Raw genomic sequence first — 27,988 nt, 5'->3', positions numbered from 1 at the left:
TCGCTGTCTTTCATGTCTGGGCATGACCCACACAGAAGCAGCGTTCGTGGATGGTTCATGTTCTCACTTCAAGAATGACCATGGCAACGTTGCGGTCATGGCTTGCTTTCGTAAGAAAGCAAGCCACCCCAGCGGCTCCCCGCCTCGGTCTTTCTACCTACGGGTATGAGGCCAGCGCGGCTAGCACTGGGGGCGATTTGGGGACCCCAATGGGATCGTCTCCGCCGGGTATCCCCCCGCGGACCTCCCATTCCCCAGCACGCTCGTCTGCCCCAGTTGGGCTTCCAGATGAGTCCGCCGGCTCATCTCACGACGAGTCTGGCCTCTTGTTCGGTGCCCGCGAAGATGATGAGCTCTCAAGCGCTGCATCAGAGAGCGGGCTTGTCCAGTCGGATGCAGAACCCTCAGTTGGTCTCCCCCCCTCAGGTACGATTGCCCAGTCACAGGCTGATGCAGAAATGATGAACATGCTTTCCCGGGCAGCCGCGAGCGTCGTGTTAGAGTGGAACCCTCCGCTCTCCCCTGAACACTTGCGGCTCAATGATTGGTTCCTGGGCTTGCGGCGCCACTCAAAGCAGCCACGCCCCGCTCCAGTACCTTTCTTCCCGGAAGTGCAAAAGGAGCTGTCGAAATCATGGGGGGCACCTTTTACTGTCCGGCCCCGATTCCTCAGTTCCCCTGCCCTCACTACCCTCGATGGTGGGGCGGCCAGAGGCTATACGCTGATTCCCCCTGGTGGATAAGGCGCTCGCGGTGCACCTATGCCCGCAGAGCGCTGCCACCTGGCGCGGACGCCCTAAGCTCCCGTCCAAGCCCTGTAGGTTCATGTCATCCCTGATGGCTAAAGCCTACAGCGCTGCTGGACAAGCCGCCTCTGCCCTGCATGCCATGGCTCTCCTGTAGGTCCACCAAGCCAAGGCATTAAAAGAACTGCACGAGGGTAGTCCCACCCCAGATTTGATGCTGGAACTGCGCCTGGCGACCGACCTCGCTCTCCGAGCAACGAAGGTCACGGCGCGGTCTCTCGGGCAGACGATGGCCACATTAGTGGTCCAGGAGCGCCAGCTTTGGCTCAACCTGGTCAAGATCGGTGAGGCCAACAAGACACGGTTCCTTGCTGCCCCCATTTCCCAGGCTGGCCTATTCGGCGACACCGTCGAGGACTTTGCCCAGCAGTTCTCGGCGGTGAAGCAGCAGACGGAGGCTATCCGGCATATCCTGCCCCGGTGCGGCTCAAGATCCCGCACCCTGTCTGCTCATCGCCAAGGGTGTCCCCCTGTGGTGACTGCACCGACTCCGCCGCAGCCCGCCCTTTTGGCCCGGCCCCGGTGTGGAGCCCACCGCAGGAAGCAGACGCCACCCGTCTCACAGTCGGCCGCTAAGAACCCACGGAGGTCATCAAAGCGCCCCTGAGACAGGCGACCCAGGCACGAAGAAACCCACTCACCTGGAGCTGGTAAGAAGACCACTCCATCCCCCGGTGGAGGGCCGGGTGGAGAGTCTTTTGTTTCCTTTTTGTTTGATTTCGCCACATGCCCAAGTGGCTGCGGTACCCAACAGTTCAGCAAAGGAGCGGTTTCCTTCTTCCCTGGGTCACATACCCAGTGTGCATGGTCTTCATCACGACTACCGTCCACGGGTTTTTCCTTGCAGGATTGGCGCTCCAGCGGTGGTCTTCCTGCCCTGAATACCCAGCTGTGGCACACAGCCACCCCCGATGTGGCAGTCTCCACGGGTTACGAGGACAGGCCTCTTCCTCCCCTGTCCCAGGCTGTTGCGGGGGTGGTCACAAGGAGCCAGGTAAGTGCTTCGATGTCCCTAGACTCAGCACGGCCACGACGTGGTGTGGCACCTCGAGCTCCGTCCCGCCGCGCTTGCCGGTACGTCCGACGACGTTGTCCCCTTGGTCCCCCTTGCGCGGAACTTGGATGCGTGGCTTGCGCTTTCCAATCCGTCGCGATGGCTGATCCGGACCGTCCGACTCGGCTACGTGATTCAGTTCGCCAGGCACCCGCCCAAGTGCATTCGAGGGTCAGGCGTATCAGTACAAGGTCCTTCCTTTCAGCCTGTCCCTATCTCCTCGCATCTTCACGAAGGTCGCAGAGGCAGCCCTTGCCCCGTTAAGGGAAGTGTGCATTCGCATTCTCAACTATCTCGACGACTGGCTAATCCTAGCTCACTCTCGGGACATGTTGTGCGCACACAGGGACTTGGTGCTCTCACACCTCAGCCGACTAGGGCTTCGGGTCAACTGGGAAAAGAGCAAGCTCCTCCCGGTTCAGAGCATCACTTTCCTCAGTTTGGAGTTGGACTCAGTCTCTTTGACAGCATGCCTCAAGAACAAGCGTGCCCAGTCAGTGCTGGCCTGTTTGAAGGCATTCAAACAGAAAACAGCGGTTCCACTGTAACTTTTTCAGAGGCTCCTTGGGCATATTGCATCATCAGCGGTAGCCACCCCGCTCGGGTTGATGCATATGAGACCGCTTCAGCACTGGCTTCAGACTCATTTCCCGAGATGGGCATGGCGCCGCGGGATACATCGTGTGGTCATCACGCCGGTCTGTCACCATCTTTTCAGCCCTTGGACTGACCTCTCGTTTCTACGGGCAGGTGTTCCCCTAGAGCAGGTCTCCAGGCGCATCATGGTCATGACAGATGCCTCCAAAATGGGCTGGGGCGCTGTTTGCAATGGGCATGCAGCCGCCAGCCTGTGGATGGGCCCGCGACTGCATTGGCACATCAACTGCCTCGATTTGTTGGCAATTCTGCTTGCCCTGCGGAGGTTTCGGCCGTTGATCCAGGGCAAGCACTTGTTAGTTCGGACAGACAACACAGCAACGGTAGCATGTGTCAACCACCAAGGCGGTCTGTGCTCTCGTTGTATGTCACAACTCGCCTGCCATCTCCTCCTCTGGAGTCAGCAGCACTTCGAGTCGCTGCGAGCCACCTCAACACTACAGAGGATGCGCTGTCATGGCAGGTTACCCTCAGGGGAGAGTGGAGACTCCACCCTCAGGTGGTCCAGCTGATTGGGAGTCGATTCGGACAGGCACAGGTGGACCTGTTCGCCTCCCAAGAGTCCTCCCACTGCCCGCTCTGGTACGCCCTGACCGAGGCCCCCCTCGGCATAGACGTGCTGGCACACAGCTGGCCCCCTGGCCTGCGCAAATATGCGTTTCCCCCAGTGAGCCTACTTGCACAGACCCTGTGCAAGGTCAGGGAGGACGAGGAGCAGGTCATCCTGGTAGCACCCTACTGGCCCACCCACACATGGTTCTTGGACCTCACGCTCCTCGCGACAGCCCCCCCGGCGAATTCCCCCGAGGAAGGACCTTCTTTCTCAGGGACAAGGCACCATCTGGCACCAGCGACCAGACCTCTGGAATCTCTATATCTGGCCCCTGGATGGGACGTGGAAGACCTAAGCGGTCTACCACCCGCAGTGATAGACACGATCACTCAGGCTAGGGCCCCCTCTACGAGGTGCCTGCATGCCTTTAAGTGGCGTCTGTTCACTAAGTGGTGTTCTTCCTGACGGGAAGACCCCCAGAGATGCGCAGTCGGATCAGTGCTTTCCTTCCTGCAGGAGAGGTTGGAAGGGAGGCTGTCCCCTTCCACCTTGAAGGTGTACGTTGCCGCCATAGCAGCACACCAAGATGCAGTCGACGGTAAGTCCTTAGGGAAGCACGACCTGATCATCAGGTTCCTGAGAGGTGCCAGGAGGCTGAATCCCTCCAGACCGCGCCTCGTTCCCTCATGGGACCTCTCTGTAGTTCTTCAGGGTCTACAGAGAGCCCCCTTTGAGCCTTTGCAGTCAGCTGAGCTTAAAGCACTCTCCTTGAAGACTGCCCTCCTGACTGCACTCACTTCCATCAAGAGAGTAGGAGACCTGCAAGTGTTCTCTGTCAGTGAAACATGCCTGGAGTTTGGTCCGGGCTACTCTCACGTGATCCTGAGACCCCGACCGGGCTATGTGCCCAAGGTTCCCACCACCCCTTTTAGGGACCAGGTGGTGAACCTGCAAGCGCTGCCCCAGGAGGAGGCAGACCCAGCCCTGTTGTTACTGTGTCCAGTGCGTGCTTTACGCATCTATTTGGATCGCACATAGAGCTTTAGGATCTCTGAGCAGCTCTTTGTCTGCTTTGGTGCACAGCGGAAAGGAAGCGCTGTCTCCAAGCAGAGGATCGCCCACTGGCTCATTGATGCCATAGCTATGGCATATCACGCCCAGGACATGCCGCCCCCGGTAGGGCTACGAGCCCATTCTACCAGGGGTGTAGCAGCCTCCTTTAACAGACATTTGCAGAATAGCAGGATGGGCAACACCCAACACCTTTGCAAGGTTCTACAACCTCCGGGTGGAACTGGTTTCGTCCCAGGTAGTGGCACACAATACAAGCGGATAAGCCCTCCACCTCTTTTATCGCTTACACATAGCGCCTTCCACCTCTTTTGAGCTGAAGATGTGCGCCATTAATTCCCAGTAGTGTTCACAAACTATGTTCCCTGGTTGACTTCCTCCGAGCCCTGTGGCAGTCGAGTTTTCGGAGAGACTCGCTGCCGGCCCAGTACACGCGCTAACTTTGAGCCCGGTTCTGGGGTAGGTGCTCCGCATGTGGCGGTTCCCTGTAAGGCTAACCCCATGCGATCTATATCTTCCGCTAGTTCGTTTCCCTACTGGCAAACTGCGTCTTCCTTTGGCAGAGCCCCTCTGCCCCAGTCTCCATGTTTGTAGTAACTCCTCCCCCGTTGGGTAGGATCTACCTTGAAGACTCTCCACATGGTCGGCAAGACCATGTGATGTATTTTTCCACTTAAATACCACCCCCCCTCTTTGGGCGAGGTGTGGTCTCCGCAGTGTCTTTCCCTTGGGAGGGACACCCCCTGACTAGACCTGGCGGCCCAGTCGGATAATCCCCCGGATAATAGTCGGATAATCCAGATAATACCACTCGCCAATTTTCATTGGCCTTTTATCAAAGACCAGAGGTGTCTCAGGGTCCCAAGAGTGACCCCTAGTGTCACTACATCGACACAATGTCTCGTTCCCTCCATCAGGGAATGGTGGTTACACAAGTAACCATGACGTTCACTGACAGTAGAGTGGAAGTATGGCAGCTGGTGCAGTAATATATCTGTCTCTGCATCACTGCAGTGTTTTTGCAAACACAGTGATGGACATTATCCTAAATTCTCATGCAAACTGGCATGCCATTATTTGTTGCAAAAATACAGTGAATATTGATACTTTTAAGGGCTCATTTATTTGGAATTCATTTGGAAGCAAACATCTAATAATTCATTTCATGATCAGTATTACCTGTTGAAACATCGAACAACACTCTGAATGTAGATCTTTATATACTGACAACAATGTTGTCTTGACAATGCTAGACATTTTGGAGAAAAAGGCAATTCTACGCTTGATAACTTTGATAAAATAATGGAAGTCATTCTGTGAAAGTGCTTTTTACAGATTTTTAGAATATTACACAGTATTTATCTGCAGTTATGGAATATGTTAATGGGATCTTCCAATGAAAAGACACTAAAGTAAATGCTCGCCATTCATTTTGAGATGCAAGTTATGGCATAAATTTATGCAGACAAATATAGCTGCACAACTTAAAATGAAAGCTTACTTATTAATATCAGAATACATTTGAGTTGTGCAGTTATATTTCTTTTCTGTATAATGGGATCTTCCAAGTTCTCTTTGGTGCAGTTAGTAGTACTGCATTGCGAGAACTCTGAATATATAGATTTCTTATACTAACTTTGATAATACTCTAAAAAGTCTATTTCGCTGCTTATCTCTCATATTTACTTCAAGATTCTTGTAAAACTATGGAGTCTTTGACAAACCAATGTTTTCCATGTATTCTCAGCTTGGTAAAGTACTGCGGAGTCCTTTTATGAAGTTTGTTGCCCATGCGGCTTCGTTCATCATCTTCCTGTGTCTGCTGGTGTTCAACGCGTCCGACAGGTTTGAAGGCATCACTACTCTTCCAAACGTGACCGTAACTGACTATCCACTTCAGATCTTTAGAGTCAAGACCACACGCTTCACATGGACAGAAATACTGATCATGGTCTGGGTCGCAGGTAATGCACTTTTTTACTCTTGGTGAGAGTTATAGTTATAATTGATAGTGTTCCCGCATTCATGGAAAACCCCTGTTAAAAAAGTGCTTCTCATGACTGAAATCTTCATGAATGAAAATGTTTTTGTTTTTGTTTTTTTAATACTTATAGTTACAATATACAGTAGTCACAAATGACTGGAAAAGTAATGAAAATGTATTGGTCAAACATTCTGGCAATGCTGTATGATTTCAACAGTATTCCATTGCACAAATGGTAATTTAGCATAATTTTGCTAAAGGTTTGGTAGTGTGGGACTGAGACATTTCAGTAATTTTGAGTCTATCTATATATCTATATACATACAGTACTGTGCAAAATTCATAGGCACATTAGATGTTTCACAAAAACATTTTTGTTTTAAGATGGTTATTTTACATCTTCTGGTTTAGTTTGTCAATAGGAAATATCAGTTTTAGATTTCCAAACATTCCTTTTGCAAATAGAATAGAATAGTAGAAGATCAAGAAGCCCTACAACAGATGGTATAACCCCTACAGAATCCAGATCTCAGCATCACTGAATCACACTGGGATTACATGAAGACAGAAGCAATTAAGACAGCCTAATAGCTGTGGCAAGTTTTCCTAGATACCAACAACCTTGAAAAACTGTGAGCAAGTGTACTTAGCAGAATTGGTGCTGTTTAAAAGGCATAGGGTTTTTTATTATAATTTTTTTATGTCGACTGCACTTTGTATGAAACATCGTTACTTTACAACATTTTTCACAACTGCCTAAATGTTTGTACAGTACTCTCTGTGTGTGTGTGTGTGTGTGTGTGTGTATGTATGTATGTATGTATGTATATATATACATATATATACATATATATATATATATATATATATATATATATATGTATAGTTTGTATATTTATATATGGATAATATATTTATTGTTATAAAACTATAACAATTGGATGATATTATTTAATTCCGTAATCAGACGTTCTGGTTGCAGAATTCAAAAATGTCATCTGATATTTATAAATTTCATAAGGGTGACATTCCTTTATGAAAATGAACAATGATACTATATGGATACTACAGTAATACTGTAGTAAAACCATAATTACTTGTACCTACAGTCTCGGTTCCTACAATATTACTATAAAAAACCAAGGTTAATTTTTGTAAGGGTTAAACAAATAAGGTGACATTATTAAACTGAAGATAAATTCATACTTAATATACACTAATAAACTTGAAAACTTAATTAAAATATAGTGATAAACAGCAGCAATTAACTAAATATTTAGAATAAAAAAAGGTAGAGTCCCTTTAAGACTGTGTAGTAATCAGTGAATCATTTATGTGAACTAGTTTATTTGCGTGAACCATCCATAAGAACCGACTCACTACAATTAATTAAAGTTCCCAACACTAAATATTAAGGAATCGTTTATTTCAACCTATTGGCAGATGGTGCTTGCCACTTCTCCCCTGATGCACACGTCATCGCGGGCATGTAATCCTGAGCACACTGGCATTTCATCAGAATTTTCTTCTTCTGGGTCGTGATAACATCTCTCATGCTCTGAATGTCCAAATTTTCGTTTCGTCGTTGAATATGCACACCTTAACAGCGAGTGGATTGTTTTACCTCCCTGCAAGTGCTCCAACGAACAGCATATCCTATTAACACTTCAGTGTTTATATTGTGCATTGTGTTGTATTGTGTGTGTTTCTTTCTGGAAAAGAAACTAAAAAAGCATTTTGAATAACGACATCTTTATAAAGATGACGTTTTGCAATTGTTTCCAAAAGCACATAAAAAAAGAGCGATATATCCCTCTGTCTGTCAGGCACAAGCGCTCTTTAATTTAAGCGGCGCTCATTAAGTCTAACTGCGTTCACTGTAAATACATAAAACTCAAGACACTTTGATCTCTGCTCGCTTTCGTTCTGGAAGCTTATGCCACGCCTGTCTTCTTCTGCTATATTAATTTGGAACCACACAAGGGAGGTGCGTGAGGACAGAAATAGGGTGCAGAGATTCAAGAAGGATTTGTCATTGGCCCAGCCTTCCATGCCTCCTCTCTTTCATATCAAGGGGCTTCATCTATTCAGTACGAAGCTGTTAATGCCCATGCGAAAACATCACTCATTAAGATTGATTGCATTAAAAAAAAACTTGGCTCTTGGCACTTTCGTTCTGAAAGCCGCTGCCCCTCCCCTTCTGCCATACTCATTCTGTGGCTCCCGAGGGACCGCACGAGGATGGGATATAGAGCATGGAGAGTTTGAGGATGACATGGTCGCTTATGTCTTTAAGTGACATGCCGCTGTCTAGCCGCACTAGTGATTTGAAAAATGGCTGCGTTTTATTAGAAGGGTGTTGCGCTCGGCCAGGTGGTCAGGCACAAATTTGTCAAGATGGATGCTGGCTAGGGAGCCCTGTGCAATGGTTGTCGGGCCTTCAGCCCCTGGACAGGTGCGAGAGTACCGTGGCATATAGATCGCGTGGAACTGCTTACAGTCTTCCTAGCTCTCAGAGAATTTCGCTCATAAATGGCGAGCGAAACGCAAACATGCATTCCCTTCTGTTCATTTGTTGCACCAATTGTTGTGCAAAATCCAGGGAGACCGTGCTGTTGGTTGCACCGGAGTGGCCCAGTCATCCTTGGTTTCCGGAGCTGGTGGATCTATTGGATGCCCCCTGTGGAAGAGTCCTCTGAGGAGGGATTTGCTCTCACAAGCAAGAGGCTCGATTTGGAATCTTCAACCAGAGCTGTAAAGACTGCATTTCTGGCCCCTGAACGGGGGCCTGTTTGATGCAGTCGGGTTGTTGCAGCTGGTGCTTGACATCTTATTACAGATTAGGGCCCCTCGATGAGATGGCCATGTGCCTTGAATTGGCGAGTTTTCGCCGACTGGTGCTCCTCTTGTGCTGAGGACCCGGTGTGTTGCCCTGTGCATAGGGTACTGCATTTCTAACAAGAGCGGTCGGATGCAGGACTTCCTCCATCCAAGTCTACGTCACTGCCATTGCAATGAATTATGCAGTATTGGGCATTTTATCTGTGAGCAAGCACCCTTTGATTATTAACCTATTGCATGGAGTGATGTGGCTAAGACTCTCTTGTCCCACTGCTGTTGCAATCTGAGACATAGCGCTTGTGCTGAACATGCTCACGGGTTACCCTTTGAGCCACTTGAGGCAGTGAGCTTGCGCACACTCTCCTTGAAGACCATGCTGTTACTCGCTTTGGCTTCTGTAAATTGTGTGGGGGTTCTTCAGGCTCTTTTCGGCCCATGATTCTTGTCTGGAATTTGGACCTGACTTGCCTAAGACTGTGCTTGAGGCTAGGTGTGTTCATGTTAAAGTTCTGACTATTCACTTTAGGGCTCAAGTGGTAACTTTAAATGCTTTTTCTCCTGCTCCTTTTGAATCGGACAAGGCACAGAAATTGCACATGCTCTGCCCTGTAAGGCGATATGTATGTACGTAGATTGAATGAGTCAGTTTATACTGACGGAGCAGCTCTTTGTTTGCTTTGAAGGCCGTTCAAAGGTTTGGCCGTGTCCAAGCATAGACTTTCTCACTCGATTGTTGACGCTATTGTACTTGCATACGATTCGCAAGGTGTACAAAGTCCCAAAGGGATAAAGGCCCATTTTACCAGGGGCATGGCTTCCGCCTGGGCTTGGGCGAATGGGGTGTCCTAACAGGACATTTTTCTGGCAACAGGCTGGGCTTCTCCTAACACTTTTGCCAGGTTCTATAACTGGGAAGCTTTTTCTTTCTCTTCCCAAGTCTTGAGCTGTGAAGGAGAGTTGATTTTCTTGTGTACACGGTTGGCTAGAGCCATTCTTTTTGCATTATTGGTTTGTGGCCATTACTGCTTTACCCACTATGAGTGTGGTTGTATATCATACATTTATGAACAGTTGCAATCAAAATTATTCAACCCCCCTGACCAGCAATACATTCTGGTGATGTGAATTAAAACACATCAACTAAAACCTCAGTAAACAGTCAAAGTAAGATTTTAATTCACATTTGAGTGATTTTGAGAACAAAGAGTTCAGTTTACCCAAATTTTAAAATAAAAAATAACTAATTCTCTCCACAAATGTCATGTCAAAAATATTCAACCCCCAAAGTCAATCATTTGTGGAGCATCCTTTATCCTTAATAACAGCAAATAAATGTTTCAGGTAAGTGTTCTCAGGCTTCGGACACCTCTCTATTAAAATTTTTACACATTTCTCATGAGCAAAAGCTTCCAGCTCATTGACATTCTTTGGTTTCTGTGCTGCCACTGCTTCCTTGAAATCCCAACAAAGGTTTGCAATGGGATTTTAATGATGGACTGAAAGGGCCATTTAAGGACATTCCACGACCTATCCTTGAACCAGATTTTTGACAACTTGGATGTATCCTTGGTGTTACTGTCTTGCTGGAAAGTCCAGTGATCACCGAGCTTCAATTTACACACTGAAGGCATCACATTTTTCATACCAAAATGGCCTGATACCTGAAAGAATCCATGGTGTCAGTCACATAGTAATGAAATAATCTCCTCTATTAGCTTTTGAGACAGCTTATTTTTAATTGCATTTTTTTGCATAGAAATACATTTTTGCTTACAACGCTAAACTTCAATTTTAAAACTTAAATAAGTGCCATTGCAGATTGATGACTTAATTTTGTTTTAAAACAATTACTTGTGTAGCCTTATATATTTAAGAAACAGCTACATGCAGTAGGGGTTGAATAATTATGACATGGCTGTATTTTTAAAAAAATCCTGCTATTTAGAAATATTAGGTTATATATTCACACTAAGACTTTGAATGTGTCACTCAACTGATATAGATGTAAAGTTTAAAAATTCTGGGTCATCAGAAAAGCTTACCTTTGTAAATCCTTACTGTCTTGGGGGGGGGTTGAATAATTTCGATTGCAACTGTATGTATTTGTACTCAGTGTTTCACTACCGGATGGCTAGTGTCATTGTTGACTTTGAACCCCTTGGTTTCTCCTTCCTTCCTATTTTTCAATACGAAGGGGTGTTTGTGTGTGCGCTTTTCCACCCTATTAGTTAGTAGTGCGAGATGTGTGTGCAATCAGTAGCACGGCGGGATGGTATAGATGATGAGAATATCTAATATGCTCTCCTAAGCTCTCTCTCTATTGAAGCGTAGCAAAGTCTGATTTATTTAAGTGAATAGGTTCATTCAGAAGATCCATTTTAATGAACCGGTTAGGAAAACAAAAATCACCAATTTGAATCCCTGTGTGGAATGCAAAATATTATAGCAAAATAATTAGTTATGCTGATGTCCGTCACTATGTTTTTGACCCAGTTGTATAAATTAGAGTAGTTTATTAGAGTGTTTTAGTTTCATTAGATAAATATTGTCACCCTAATTAACATCCTTATTGTTTTTCTATACCTGATGAATACTGATCTGCTTGCAAAATAAGTCTATACCATCTGTTAAATATTCACCACCAGCTGAGTATTCAAGAAGATATTGCCCCCTTGAATATCATAAATGTATTCAGGCTATTTTGTTCTTAGTAGCTTGTCTAACAATTTCTTTTGTTTTTTGTTTTAATGAGTAAGTTTGACTGACTGTAGCTTAACTGCTTTAAATTACCAGTGGTTTATAGCTTGGGAAAGCATTTCCTCAACACATGCTCCAGGTTCACTTCAAGAACACTTCTCAAAACACAAGCAAACAAACTCTGCCGTTCAGCATATGGCTTTGAGTCATTTGAGTCTATGGCATGTTCATTAATCAATGTCGCATTTGAATGGCTGAAACAGATCTTGTAATGCAAGGCTATTTGCAGGCAATGAATCATTGAGAGGTGTAACTGGAGATTGGATTAGATTTAGAACATTTTTCCATCTTGTTTGTGGTTCAGTGAGTTCACCTACACTGACTGCATGTCACCTCATTAAATTTGATGCAAGAAAATCTTTTGTAACACATTAGTGAAGGAACATTAAGGGCCTTGCAATGAATTTGCAAAATCATATGGAGGTGGTCTTCAGAGGCCCTGAGGTATTGTCCCAAGCTACTGATCTTTTTTGTTGTTGTTGTTGTTGTTGTAATATTCACACACGTTTCTCTTTATAAATAAAATATGACTTTTACGACTTTGCCTTTGTTCACCCAGTAGTCAGTCGAACAAAGCCGTGGTTGATTACTGCTTGCAAGTTCAAGCAATCCAGCACAGAAAGGAACACATTAGGGTTGTTTCATGAAGCAGGAAATTAAACTGGGTTTAGAGGTGAGTTGTTTCCTTCATGTGTTTGTTTGTGTCAAGGTGCAGATGTATCCACCATCACTGTTGTGAGAATGAAATGGTCAGTCGTGATTATGGTGCTCACACATGTGTAACATTGGGAAAGTGTTGGTGGGAAGGTTCATTACAGTTTGGTGATGGTTGAATGCTTGACATGAACTCCTAAACGAACCCCTGACCTTATTCTTTAAACACAAGGTCGTCTTGCTGATCTCAAAGATTTGTATGGCTTTTTCTTTGGAGTTTTGTGAATGAATGGATTTATACAGTTTTTTTGTTTGTTTGTTTGTTTGTTTTTTAGATTTTGGAGTAAACAGCCTTTCCAACAATCTTTAAAGGAATATTCTGGATTTGATACAAGTTAAGCTCAATTGACAGCATGTGTGACATAACAAAATTAATTTCCACTTGTCCCTCATTTTCTTTAAAAAAAAAAAAAGCAAAAATCTTGGTTCCAGTTAGGCACTTACAATGGAAGTGAATAGGGCCAGTTCATAAACATTCAAATACACACTGTTTCAGAAGTATAGCCACAAGATATAAACATTATAAATGTTAATATGATTTTAGTGTGATAAAATTGCCTACTTACCTTTTCTGTGTTAATTTATATCAAATTTTACAATGTTGTTGCCATGATGACGTAACACAGTAAACCATAAAATAACTGTATAAATTATATAAACAACTTTACAGGTCCAATAATACACACGTTTTAACAGATGAATTAATGTAAGTGCTTTTATAAAAGTATAATTTTCACATCTGTGCCTTTAAACCCTTCACAAATTGGCCTCATTCACTTCCATTGTAAGTGCCTCACTGTAACCGCAATTTTTGCTTTTCTTTTAAGTATTAAACCTGGAATATTCCTTTAATCTATGCTTTCAGTGTCTGAGACTGATGTGTGAAAAACAGAGTGCCTGTTTGCACCCTGGTGTAAAAAGCATCTGCCATACAGGGCAGCTATTTGCACCCCGGTAGTCTGGGTGCAACTCAAACTCAACAATAGATGTTGCTGCAGTGGCGTGAGATGTAAAGATGGTGTGTGAATGTGAACTGTTGCCAGTGTCTGCATTTTGTCCCACTCTTTTTCCCATCCGATTTTCTGTTTCTACTCTTAATATTTCCTTTAATACTACTTAAAATAATAAATAAAAATTAATATAAATGTTGATTTCATCGCAATGATTTGGTCACAGTGACTGTTGAGGAGTGCAGAGAAGGGTTTGATCCGGAGGCGGAGTCTGTCGATCGCACTCGTTCCCGCAGTTCGGCATCGCTTATGTGTAGATTACATCACTGTTACTAATATTGTAGTAACCATGTTTTTTTTTTTTGGCAGAAACCATAGTTTTAATGCAATTACCTATGGTGTTATTATTACAGTAATATGGTGGTTATATAGTAACCATGGTTTATTTTGTGGTTACAGTAAATTTACAAAAAACTACCATGGTGAAACCATGGTTACTGTAGTATAACCAAGATTATTTTTTCTAAGATATGGTTAAGGTTAGGTTTAGGGGTAGGGGTTAATGTAGTGTGTCTGTGGGACTCAATAAACACACTGCAGTGATGCACATACTGTATGTTAGTAATTAAATATGGGTGCAGTTAGTATCTACCATTATTTGCACCAGGGTTGGGGTGCAAACAATATCTGCCACTATTTGCACTGGAGTGTAAATAGCATATACTGTACCATAATTTTATTCTTGGATTTCCTTTCACATAATTTTCTTGCTTTAGATGATGATTTTGCCATGTGTCACTCAGACTCTGCTACTCTGGCTCCATGTTGTCTTCTCTTCCTATCTGTATCCTCATATCTTAATATGAACACACATAAACTCAGTCCGCAATCAGATGTGCTCTTTTGTCACTCTATAATGATTTTCTTGAGCAGTCTGATCCAGTACTTCTCATGTAATGACGTAAGGAGAGGGACGTCACAAATGCATCTGTCCACAACAGCAACAGAAACACTCCCTCAAAACAATTAAACGTACATCCTACATTCAGCACAATGCCATCGATCCCACAATTGCTATCATCCCCCTGGGAGAGTGAAAGAGAGCATGAAGGATGAACAAAGTGAAACGCAATGGAGATCCTTCATTGTAATCACTAACAAGTTTAATAACTTGACTAAATTTGTTGCCTCAAAGCAGTTAAGTAATAGCCGCTCTTAAAATGTGTGTAGTCAGGTTCATCTAACATGGTCTTCACAATGAGTGAAATGACCAATTTCGGTAAAGTTTCTAATACTTTACATAAATTTACAATTTTCTAATACTTAACATTACATAATGTTAAGGGTTTGTAAAGGGGTTGATTAATGACTAATAAGTAATTTACAAATGCATTCTAAATCATTGATAAGCAGTTTTAACAATGAATAACTTCCATGCAATACTTTTGAGCATTTTTACTTAATATAAAAATAGTGAGCATTTTAACTTACATTTTATAAATGATTAATAAATATACTAAATAAACACAATACACTAATTCATGATTTATGTCACATTGCAGCAAAAAATACACTATTATAGTGAGATAAAAAGGAGGGATCATGGCATTTTTTGTACAGATCATTTTGTTTTTATATTCATTATACTGTAATGTCTTGACTCACTTGTACTGTCACTTTCCTTGTCACGTTGATGTCAAAAGTATGGTGCTACTCCAAGGACTGTCCAAACTTACCTAGTCCTAATTACCTAAAGTCATCTGCCAAAAAACAAAAAAAAGAAAAAAACACTTTTCAGGTCTTCATGCTCATCCACAGCATATATCATATAATATAGCCTTAAGACCATTAAACCATACTGAAACGTACTTCCTGATCGTCACTTCCTGTTCCTGTTTCTGCTGCTGGTTACTCGAGTTTGTGTTTGTAGCCTGCTAGCCTGCTTAGCATTGTTTATTTTTCTATTTTCAGCATTTTAAACTTTAATCTCTGCTATTTTACAGCGTGCATCCGTTTTCCGCTTTTCTCCTTTTCTTGATCTGTTTCCTCCTCTGCGTTTTACATTGATTATTGCATCGATCTCAAAACCTGCAGCTCAGGAACCACCACCACAACAACAAACAACTGCAGTAAGTTATGGCATCAGCATACGTTATCGCTACATGCACTGCATGAAACATGTTTACCATAGCTTCGTTACCACACTTCGTTTCCGGCAATAGAGTCCCTGTATCAGGGCTATGGGTCACATCTTGGTGGCATACTCGCTCAGCAAAGTGATACCACTCTCCCGTTCCTATTAGAGTTTCCAACAGGTTCTCCCCACTCAGTGATGCATGAACTGAGAAGCCTGTTGAAAGCACCCTGGTTATATGAGATTCTATAATAAGGAACGTGGAAAGAGAGACCCCAGCCACCATTGTAAAATGTTTGCCAGGGGTGAGAGCGTCTAACGTCAGATCAGATTTACAAGTGCTGGCTAATGGTAATCCCCCATCCGACCCCAACAAACGTAGGTTTTCTAAGATTGTTATTCACAGCGGCACTAATGGTGTCTGGCTTCGTCAGTTTGAGATCACTAAACGAATAGCATGAAAGAGGTGTGTGAATGTTAAAACGACGTCAGACACTGCTCTATCCCCCTCCCTGCTCATCGCAGTAACGAGGTTTATAGTAGATTATTGTCACTGAATGGCTGGACGTCTGAGTTGTGTCCTGAGAATAACTAAACATTAGATAAAATTTCATTTACTTATTGTAAATGAAATTATTACAGATCATAGTTTGGATTTTCTCTGTTTGAATGAAACCTGTCTTAAACCGGATGAATATTTTAGTTTAAATGAGTCTACTTCACCAGGTTGTTAAAAACATGAGCCTCACCTGAAGGGTTGAGGAAGAGGTATTGCTACAATTTTTAGTTATGTTTTTGGTGTTACTCAGAGGTCAGGATACAAGTTTAATTCTTTTGAAATGATAATGCTTAATGTTACATTGTCTGACATTTTCTGCAAATTCTCTAAGAATATCAAGATGGTGGACAGCAATTATATATATATATATATATATATATATATATATATATATATATATATATATATATATATATATATATATATAAAATGCTGTCCACCATCTTGATATTCTTAGAGAATTTGCAGATTTTCTGTCAGATCTAGTAGTTACTGTGGATAGAGCTTTAATTGTTGGTGACTTCAACATTCACATAGATAATGAAAATGGTACATTGGAATTAACAATTATCGATATATTAGAGGTATTTTGCGGTGCATGGAAGGAAAGTGTCTCAAGCTACAGACAGGCTCTAAAAGCTGCCAGGGCTGCATATTTGAGCAAACTCATAGAAAATAACCACAACAGTCTTAGGTGTTTATTCAGTACCATGGCTAAATTGACAAGAAATAAAGCTTAGACTGAACCAGATATTCGATCACAGCACAGTAGTAATGAATTTATGAATTTCATTACTGAAAAAAATTGAAACTATCTGAAACAACATTACAAGTATGCAATCATCTGCCATAGCACCTCAGAAGACAGTGTATCATAGTATTCCCTACGAGCAACAGTCCTTTGCTGTTTTAGGTCAGGAGAGCTAACAAACTTATTAAAGCATCAAAAGCTACAACATGTATGTTAATCCCTATACCTACTAAGCTCCTGAAAGAGGTGTTTCCTGTAATCTTAGAACCTCTTCTTTTTTATTTTTTCCTTTTTTTTTTTTGTAAAATGCCCAATTCCCACTACTTAGTAGGTCCTCGTGGTGGCGTGGTTACTCATCTCAATCCGGGTGGCAGAGGACAAGTCTCAGTTGCCTCCGCTTCTGAGACCATCAAGCCACGCATCTTATCACGTGGCTCATTGTGCTTGACACTGCAGAGACTCTGCATGTGGAGGCTCATGCTACTCTCCGCGATCCACGCATAAATTACCAAGCGTCCCATTGAGAGCGAGATCCACTAATCGTGACCACGAGGAGGTTACCCCATGTGACTCTGCCCTCCCTAGCAAATGGGCCAATTTGGTTGCTTAGGAGATCTGGCTGGTGTCAGTCAGCACACCCTGGATTCGAACTCACGACTCCAGGGGTGGTAGTCAGCGCCAATACTCGCTGAGCTACTCGCTGTGTCAACACACCTCTTCTTCCTTCTGCGGTGGGGAACCGCATCTTGTAGCATGGGTTTTTGTGGTGTGTATGAGAAATGCTGGGACTGTGTGGTATATTATAGGTGGTAGCTAGAGGCCTTTAAGAGTGTTATGGTTGATGCTGCATGTGTATGGTATTGACTTTCTGTCTCTTTCCCTCTGAGGTGGCGGGTTGAGGCAGTGTGTGAGCAGACTCGACTTTCCTGTTTGGGGAGGACTACCATTCTATTTTAATGCAGTCTTTTTAATTTCAATAATTTCTTCTCTTGTTATTCTTACTATGCAAGTGTATGCATTTATAGAATTGCAATACATTTTGTATTCATGTTCTTACATCATTTTTGGCCTCACTGTTTGCTAGCGCTTTGTGATCAGAACATTTGTAGATATTTGGGGTTCCTTCTGCCATTACCATGAGGTGGTGTAGTCAACCACTTAAAGAGAATGGCGTTTTAGTACCCCAGGTATTAAATATATATATATATATACACTACCGGTCAATAGTTTTGAAACACTTGACTGAAATGTTTCTTTTGATCTGAAGGCGCATGCTTAAATGTTTGAAATTAATTTTGTAGACAAAAATATAATTGTGCCACCATATTAACTTTATTTCATTTCATTTCATTATAAAACTAAAATTTAATAAAAAAAAAAAAGTTTTTGAAATTGATGACTTGGACCAAATAATAAAAAAAGCAGCCAATAAGTGCCCAACATAGATGGGAACTCCTTCTATACTGTTTAAAAAGCATCCCAGGGTGATACCTCAAGAAGTTGGTTGAGAAAATGTCAAGAGTACATGTCTGCAAATTCTAGACAAAGGGGGACTACTTTGAAGATGCTAAAATATAACACAGTTTTGATTTATTTTGGATTTTGTTTAGTCACAACATAATTCCCATAGTTCCATTTATGTTATTCCATAGTTTTGATGACTTTACTATTATTCTAAAATGTGAAAAAAAAAAAAAAAAAAATAAAGAAATAAAATATATATATATATATATATATATATATATATATATATATATATATATATATATATATATAAAATAAAGAATGAGTAAGTGTATCAAACATTTTGACTGGTAGTTTATACTGGTAGTTTTGTTGATTTTTTTTGTTTGTTTTTTTACAGACATATCACATTTTTTATCAAACCACACAATGAAGACTTTTAAGACATTACAATTGGACAGCACAGCTTAATTTTTGTTTACAGCATAATCTTCGGTAAAGCTGCTTTGAAACAATGTGTGCGGAAATGCGCTATACAAATAAAAATGACTTGACTTTACATTAGGGTACATTTTCAAAGTTAAAATGGCTCACCATTTGAGAGGTATTCATGTTGTTATAACCGCATATGAATTATAATGCATTTGTAAATGACTTATTAGTATTAATGAACCCCTTCATAAATCTTTGTCAAAGGGAACTTTAATTTAAAGTGTTACTGTAAAGTTAACTATAGTTGCAAGTAGACTTTTAGATTATTAGATATGCAATTAAAAGAGTGTTTTCACATAACCAAACAATGTTGTTATATAGGGTATAAATGAGAAGTTATGATTTAAATCAGGGTCAACCATTGAACTTGCTTTATTCTTCTCCATATGGGCATTTGCTAAAAGAGATTTGGTTTGAATTGAGCCAGGTAAGTTCACCAACATGAACAATAATCACCAAAAACATTTACAACAAACCCTCATCAACAACCCTAACTACAACCTCTAAGATTCTAAATAATGACTATTTACAGGTGCCAAAAGTTCTAATGAGCAGAATCAATTAAAATGTTTTAGACTTAGACAGTTAAATTAAAAAATCTGAAAGGCGGGAAACTGCATTCAATTTTGAGTTTGTATTTTCAACCACGTAGCTTACACTACTTAGAATAACAACTATTCATGAAAAAAATAAGTACATTTAATTATATTGTTTAAATACATTACACATCAAGGTTTACCGTCCAAGTTCTTCTGTTATCTGCAGGAATGATGTGGTCAGAGTGTAAAGAGCTCTGGACAGAGGGCCCGAGGGAATACATCATGCAGCTGTGGAACGTCCTGGATTTCGGGATGCTGTCTATCTTCATCGCTGCATTCACCGCTCGGTTCTTCGCCTTCATGCAGGCCATGAAAGCCCAGGAGTATGTGGACGAGAAGATCCATGCACCGGATCTTTCAATGGTCACATTGCCACCAGACATTGAATATTTTACATACGGTGAGCTCTACTGACATAGTTTCATATATAGATGTCAAAAGTCATGTTCTGTTTTGGGTCTGAGAGATCCCAAGACCAGTTCAACGGATCAAAAAAACGAATTTTAGAATCAGGTTAATAGTTCATGAACTTTCCTAATATTATGTGTACTAATGATAAACTAAATTTCAACTTGATATCATTCATCACACATCATCCTTCATGAATAATATTGCACTTCATCATTTTGGGATCTCAGAGATCCCAGATATATAACATGACTAAATGCAATTAATTTTTACATGCCAAGATTTTCTAATTGGTGTCCACACTATAACAGTTCATACATTGTAAGTAATTTTTTTTATGTAAAATGATATAATTACACAAATCATTGGGCACCCCAGACAGTAAACTAGAGGTTTTTATTTTTATGCTTATTTTTTTTCTCCCCTTTTCTCCCCAATTTGGAATGCCCAATTCCCAATGCACTCTAAGTCCTCATGGTGGCGTAGTGACTTGCTTCAATCCGGGTGGCGGAGGACGAATCTCAGTTGCCTCCGCATCTGAGACAGTCAATCCGCGCATCTTATCATGTGGCTTGTTGAGTGCGCTACCGCGGAGACATAGCGTGTGTGGAGGCTTCATGCTATTCTCTGCGGCATCCACGCACAACTCACCACGTGCCCCACCGAGAATGAGAACCACAATAAAGCGACTACAAGGAGGTTACCCCATGTTACTCTACCCTCCCTAGCAACTGGGCCAATTTGGTTGCTTAGGAAACCTGACTGGAGTCAATCAGCACGCCCTGGATTCAAACTCGTGACTCCGGGGGGGGTTAGTCAGCCTTTACTCGCTGAGCAACCCAGGCCCCTATGCCATTTTATTTTTAAATCCATTAAATTACAGTGAATACTTTACAAATGAAAGGCACTGATTTGAATATTTTCTCTTTTTATTTGGAACTTGTGGACACAAACCAAAATATCTGATTATTTATAACAAATGAATGGTAACTCTCATAAAAAAATAAATACATAAATAAATAAATAAAAACATTACATAAAACAAATTTTTATATCATAAAAGAGATAGTTCCTACTTTAAATTCACTTCATTCTATATTAATGGAACAATTTGCGAAGTTGCTCTGCAACCGTGAACATCTAAACTCTGCTTCATGTTGTTTCTAGCAATCACCCTTTAAAATCAAGTTCTTTGTTATCTTTGCTTGTTTGGGTACATGTCCTACTCTATATTATCATATTCCTCCATGTTTCTGTGTAAGATGTGTAAGTAATGTTAAGCAGTTCCACCCACTGATAGTCGTGCATCCAGTCTTTCAGTATTAAACCATGAAAATCTGTTATTAAAATACAAATTATTACATATTTACTTCCATTCCATTTCAATATTTATTGTTTGAAAAGGATTTCTATCCATTTATCAAAAATTACAACCACTCCTGTGTTACTGTGAACATACACTGGCGGTCAAAAGTTTTGAATAATGTACAGAGTTTGCTCTTATGGAAAGTACTTTTAGTCACCAAAGTGGCATTCAGCTGATATTGAGCACAATGTATATTCAGGACATTAATAACTTCTTAAACTACTTCAAAGAGTTCTCATCAAAAAATCCTCCATGTGCAACAATGACAGCTTTGAAGATCCTTCTCTTTACTGTCTTCTCTTTACTGTACATGAAACTGATGTTGAGCAGGTAGAATTCAATGAAGCTGTCAGCTGAGGACATGTGAGGCGTCTATTTCTCAAACTAGAGACTCTGATGTACTTATCCTCTTGTTTAGTTGTACATCTGGGCCTTCCACATCTCTTTCTGTCCTTGTTAGAGCCAGTTGTCCTTTGTCTTTGAAGACTGTTGTGTACACCTTTGTATGAAATCTTCAGTTTTTGGCAATTTCAAGCATTGTATAGCCTTCATTCCTCAAGACAATGATTGACAAGTTTCTAGAGGAAGCTGTTTCTTTTTTTTCTTTCTTTTTTTTTTTTTTTTTTTGCCATTTTTGACCTAATATTGACCTTAAGACATGTCAGTCTATTGTATACTGTGGCAACTCAAAAACAAACACAAACACAATGTTAAGCTTCATTTAATGAACCAAATATCTTTCAACTGTGTTTGATATAATGGCAAGTGATTTTCTAGCACCAAATGATCAATTTAGCATGATTACTCAAGGATAAGTTGCTGGAAATGGGGCCTGTCTAGATTTGATCAAAAATGACTTTTTTCAAATAGTGATGGTGCTGTTTTTTTACATCAGTAATGTCCTGACTATACTTTGTGATCAGTTGAATGCCACTTTGCTGAATTAAAGTACCAGTTACCTTCCGAAACAGCAAAATCTGTACATTATTCCAAAATTTTGGCCGCCAGTGTATATCGACAAAAGTGCTGGTGAAGAGATGAAATATGAGGCATGTTATGTTTAAATAAAACAAAGAAAAATCAAGGTAAATATCACTTCTAATCAAGCTGTAATTTTGCCAAATTATGTTCAAAGTGTGTAAATATTATTGTATTGTTTAGGATACATACAATGTTAGCTATGAAATTAGCCTTAGCAAGAAAAAGGAGTCTGCCATTTTATTTGTTAAAATGTCAAAAATGTAATTTCCATCAGCATAATTTCCAGCACAGAATTCTATTAAACACAATACAGAATTTCAATTTGTAGGAAATTACATGATGGTGTAAAAAAAAGGTAAAAATGACATAAATCTCTTGTGATGCATGTACATACACTGGACAATGTTAGTAAACACATTTTTTTTATAAAACTAGTGCGATCAAAATCAAAATGTAATAAAGAGACTTCACTTTCTAGAAGAAACACCCATCTATAGACCTATAATTCAACAGGTGACAATCAGTGACCATGTAAACTGTTGTTTTCTTGATGTTTGGATTTCTTGTTTGTTTTTTTAGCACGAGATAAGTGGCTTCCATCAGATCCTCAGCTAATATCAGAGGGTCTGTACGCCATCGCCGTGGTCCTGAGCTTCTCTCGAATCGCCTACATCCTACCGGCCAATGAGAGCTTCGGTCCGCTCCAGATCTCTCTGGGCCGCACTGTGAAGGACATCTTCAAGTTCATGGTCCTCTTCATCATGGTATTCCTCGCATTCATGATCGGCATGTTCATCCTCTACTCCTACTACCTGGGGGCAAAGGTTAATCCCGCCTTCACCACGTGAGTCACAAGCATCTACTACAACATTTCCTGTTTTCGGAGGACATTTTGAAATTGACAAGTCGGTGGGTTGTCTAAACTATTATTCCACTACTCGGTCTTGAGGAAACCATGTGTAATTAGACTGGTTTAGGGTAATGCACACCAGACTTCTTAAGGGGGGTTCACACATTCTTGTGTTCAAAAACAGATGGATGGTGCACAACAAAATGGAACAGAATGCAGGGGCTTCAAAAACATTCTGGGCCACCCCTATAATTTCCTCATAGTTTTATAAAATTATTTTTATTTTATTTTTTCATATTTTTCTTTAAATAAATATTTGTATGTGCACAATTAAAAAGAGTAATCAATAAATTCTATATCCAATTTATACAGAACATTGTACGTACATACCAACAGACATACGTTTTATGTAGGCTAAACCACACCTCCTCCCCGACTTCCACCTCCGTAGATTGTCTACCGGTCCATTTACAAAACTCAGGTGGCACACGCTACACTCAAATGGACAAATCCTGATGATCATGTTATCCAGCATGATTTGAGAATGTTCTTAACAGTGTGTGTGTGTGTTGTTCAAACTAAGCAAATATATCTGACATTTTGCATAGAGTTAACATGATCTTTTTTTAAATGTGATCATTGTCACAAAAAACAGCTGAATCTGAATTATTTCGTATTCATTGTGTTATAATATTACTTTGTTTTAAAACCTCCAAATTTCTAAAAAGTTGGTTTCATTTCCAGGTTTTAATTAGATTTTTGGTTATCATTATTTATGTTTTGTTTTTTGTTTTTTTAACAGTACTGCTCCTAGTCACAAAATCTGAATAAATAAATAAATAAATAAAATCCCCAGTTTATTAGCAACACAGTAATCTGAATTCATCATTTTGTTGAAGCAATGTAATTTAGAAAATCTTGTTTTGTTAGATCAGGGAGATAACATAATGAAAGGAAAGAAGCTCATGGCACCATTCTTTACTAAGAGGAAGGTCACAGAACAAGAAAAAAAGATACAGATTTCAGTGTTGTAGATGGAAGCAGAGACAGTAGAGCACCGGACAGAATTTTACATTTGAGTTTAATATCAGCTGTATTTGTTGTTTATAATTTATTTTATGTCAGCATTATTATAACATAACATTTTAATATTTAAAATATAAAAAGTTCATATTTACAACACCTTCAAAAACTGTTTGCCACCCTGAAAATATATAACTTATAAAGTTGTGGAGCCACCACTCCAGTAATAATTTCAGTTATCATGTTAAAATCACTCCAAAAAGTTGGGTCTCTAAATGCATCACCGCTTAACGGTTTAAAAGATAAAAACAGAAAAAGAAACTACACTGTACAAAACATTTTTTTTGCTGGTAGCCTAAAAACAATGTTCTTCGTGTAACAGCATGTAACTTGACTAAATTTACCTGACAAATTAGGTTATGCCAACAAAATACATTTTTAGGGGTTAGATTAGGTTGAAATAGATCCTTAAGGTAACAATTGCAGGTTACCATTTTTATTTTCATTGTAGATACACTAGTCGACCTCATGGCTAGATTAGTCAGTTGTTGGATGACTAGGTGACTACCCTGACCCATCCACTGCAAAATATAAAAATAAAAGGGCGCTGTCCTTTTCTGCATATCACTGCCCCCTTTGGCATATTGCGGTGCCGTATTGTGGCCGCTTCTGCATAACGTGGTGGCCCATTTCAGCTTATCGCGGCCCATTCGGCCCCATTTGCAGCCAGCCCACCGGGAAAAGTCCCAGTTCTCCCAATGGCCAGTACGCCCCTGCTTTTGACTGACTTTCGCTGCATCACTCTCTGCTTTTTGTTTCATAGCAAGCAGAGAGTGATGAAACCACTATAGTTGTGTGTGTGTGTGTGTGTGTGTGTGTGTGTGTGTGTGTGTGTGTGTGTGTGTGTGTGTGTGTGTGCATGTGCTCTGTAAATGTTTCTTGAGATTTATGTCTTCAGCTGTATCTCATCACACATGCAGCAAGATTTCTTGCCCCCGTATGACTGGAGTATTTTCATTTTCATAGCTGATCTCCAGGCACATAAAGTAGATTTGCACTGCTGTCATTTTCCTTATCTGGTCTCTAGACATTTATTATTTCCCTGCAGATTTCATCTGATTCTCTGGGCTGCCTGCAGATTTTATTTAAAAGTGCTGTGGTTGGTGTGATTAAATGATACAATGTTAATAGGGCAGACTGGGGCTAGTTGTCACACTTTCAACTCCAGTGAATATTTCTCAGGGTTGGTGTTATTTATTGTCAGCAAAAAGTAAAGAGTGATGCTCGAAACTATTATTCATCATTAAAAAATGGAAAAGAACATGTATAACATATCAAACCATTGTACTGATCAGTAAATATTGTAATTGATAAATTGCATATATGCATCAATTCATGACATTTTAAAACATGTGACAACATGCCCCGAACTTACATAAATTAAATATACCCTTGTCCTGAGAACATACTCCTTATTTATTTATTTTTGGTGGTTTTATTATGTTCACTTTACCCCACAGCTGTTACAAAAATATGATATTGAAATTTTAAGCTATGTTATTTGTCACCCCCTCTACAGTTCACTTTTCATGGTCCAATGAATTACAAATAGATCAAATCAAGTCATGTCTTACATTTTTTATTTCTCTCTGAATATCCAAGTTCACTTGGAAATACATTACGGGAGTAAAATGGATTGCAAATTCCATTTCATGATGACTTAAATATGGTGTTCCCTCTTTTGTCTTTGTTCTCAGGGTTGAGGAGAGCTTTAAAACTCTGTTTTGGTCCATATTTGGGTTGTCTGAAGTGTCCTCTGTGGTTTTGAAATATGATCATAAATTTATTGAGAACATTGGCTACGTGCTGTACGGAATATACAACGTTACTATGGTGGTGGTTCTGCTCAACATGTTGATCGCCATGATAAACAGCTCTTACCAGGAAATAGAGGTGAGTTGTTTGTTTTTTCCACACACTATTCTTTAGAATTTCACTTGAATTAATAGTTCAAATGAAGTTCATATACAGACTGAATGTAATAATTATTTTTTTCATGCAATGACAGTAAAGGATCACCTTAAAAAGAAAAGTCTGTCATTGTTTACTCACCCTTCTGTTGTTCCAAACCAGTATTCCGTGGAACACAAAAGGAATATTTTTCTTTTCTTTTTTTTTTCACCTTTTCTTTGCCACTCTTTTCATAAAATGAGAGTGAATGAGGACTGGGGCTCTCAAGCTACTTAAAGGACTAAAAAAAAAAAAAAAGTCTCATGACTCATAGGTGCAATATTCCAAGACATCTGCACACATACTGTATAATAGCTTTGTGTGAGGAACAGAACACAAGTCATAATCTTCTGAAATGAACTACAAAAGTTCTGAACTACAAAAAAGGTGCACCAACGTCATTTGACGGCAAAACCCATTGGTTCCCACGCGTCTTGTAACCAAACGCCATTGACGGCAATAGCGCCGTATATGATTTGAGAGCTTCAGCGGAGGGAAATATTTTGGAGCTTGACAGATGTGGTCATTATGAACTGTCAGTGTATGGAAAAGGGCTGCATTAAGCCTTTGAAGTTCCTCTGAAAAAATAACAGCATACAGGTTTGGAACGGCATGAGGGTGAGTAAATAATGACAGAATTTTCCGTTTTGGGTGGACTCCTCCTTGAAACTTTCAGGACAGCAGTCAGGATTTAAACTCTAGCAGAGACATAAAACTTGCTGAAATTTTTTTTTATAAACTTTGAGATGTCAGGGAAAACCAGGGGTGTGCTAACCCAAGTGTATAGCTCAATCCCAGCTTTAAACCTCAATCATTAACCTACAACAGATTTAATCCTCAGCCTATCCCACAGGACTATTCAGCTATGAAGTGCTCTGTATTCTGCTAATAAACCATCATGCAAACACCCCTATCACTTTCAAAGAGTTTATTCCAAACTGGATGGAGAAATAGAGCAGAAAACCACAAGCAGTTAGTACTGTGATGACAGTGGTGAGATTTTGTCTACTTAATGTTACCATGTCATAGAAACTCTTCTGCAAACATCTTTCCTCTACAAAAGTGTCTGATCTCTCTCTTATGTAAAGATGTTGTCTGATTTTTCATTTATGGTATATGGTGTCGTCTGATTTCTCTTATTACAATGGCTATGTTTACATGCACCCTCATTATGCGATTGTAATACAATTAAGGCAATACTGTGATTAAACTGTAGCTCATGTAAATAGTGATTATTTTATTGCGATTATGCTAATAATGTGGAGTACTCCTATTTTAATCACTTTATACAGGTATGTAAATGCTCTAATCACATTTCTGCCACTCTGACCAAAGTATGCTTGCAGAAGCACAGTTTCGAAAACATCATGAAACAGAAGAAGCTGCACTAACTTCTCGGATTCACATGAAACGGCATTTCCTTGCACCGTTTTACAGCAGTGGTTGAAGGATGTCCGTTTGCAGTCTGAATTAAATGTAAATGTTAAATAAGATAAAAAGACCATATACCATGGAATAATGACAAGGAAACATGTCTTTCAAATGAGTTTGTCCTCTTGGGCACCTGATCTCTTCCTTATTTTGAATTATTTTATGTTTTGATGCTGTTTGATCTCTCATGTTATGGTGTTGTCTTTCTAATCTTTCTTGTATGTCCCTTCTATTTATTTTTTATTTTTGAAATTACGTGACATTGGGGACATTTTTGCAAAACGATATTATGTGGTTCATTACATGTATCGCTGCAGTTCTGAGGTGAAATGTCCACTGTGTGGCACTAAAAGTGACTTAAATGTTCTTCCAAACAGATGTTGTTTATGAGGTTAATGCTCTATTGAGTTTGAAATGAACAAAACTGACCTCCCTACCCTAAATCTTAACCTAACCAATAGTGTCATAAAAGCAAAAATGAGACGAAAACTGCAATTGCTAAAGCAACCACGTCATTTTATGGTGCTTTTATG

At 40.5% G+C, this 27,988-nt stretch overlaps 1 protein-coding gene across 3 annotated transcripts in view; it reads left to right on the top strand.

Annotated features, from left to right (window-relative positions):
• The window catches only part of trpc3 (transient receptor potential cation channel, subfamily C, member 3), a 107,241-nt gene that overhangs the window by 54,611 nt on the left and 24,642 nt on the right, over window positions 1-27,988 (top strand). For all 3 annotated transcript variants that reach the window (XM_051658547.1, XM_051658545.1, XM_051658548.1), the window contains 4 exons: window positions 5,889-6,105; window positions 19,553-19,786; window positions 22,721-22,985; window positions 25,772-25,967. In XM_051658547.1, the coding sequence (XP_051514507.1) occupies window positions 5,889-6,105; window positions 19,553-19,786; window positions 22,721-22,985; window positions 25,772-25,967 (912 nt within the window). The remainder of the gene's footprint in view (window positions 1-5,888; window positions 6,106-19,552; window positions 19,787-22,720; window positions 22,986-25,771; window positions 25,968-27,988) is intronic.

The sequence above is a fragment of the Myxocyprinus asiaticus genome, chromosome 27 (genome assembly GCF_019703515.2).
Source record: "Myxocyprinus asiaticus isolate MX2 ecotype Aquarium Trade chromosome 27, UBuf_Myxa_2, whole genome shotgun sequence".
NCBI lineage: Eukaryota > Metazoa > Chordata > Actinopteri > Cypriniformes > Catostomidae > Myxocyprinus > Myxocyprinus asiaticus.
This window is presented reverse-complemented; position numbering and strand designations above follow the sequence as displayed.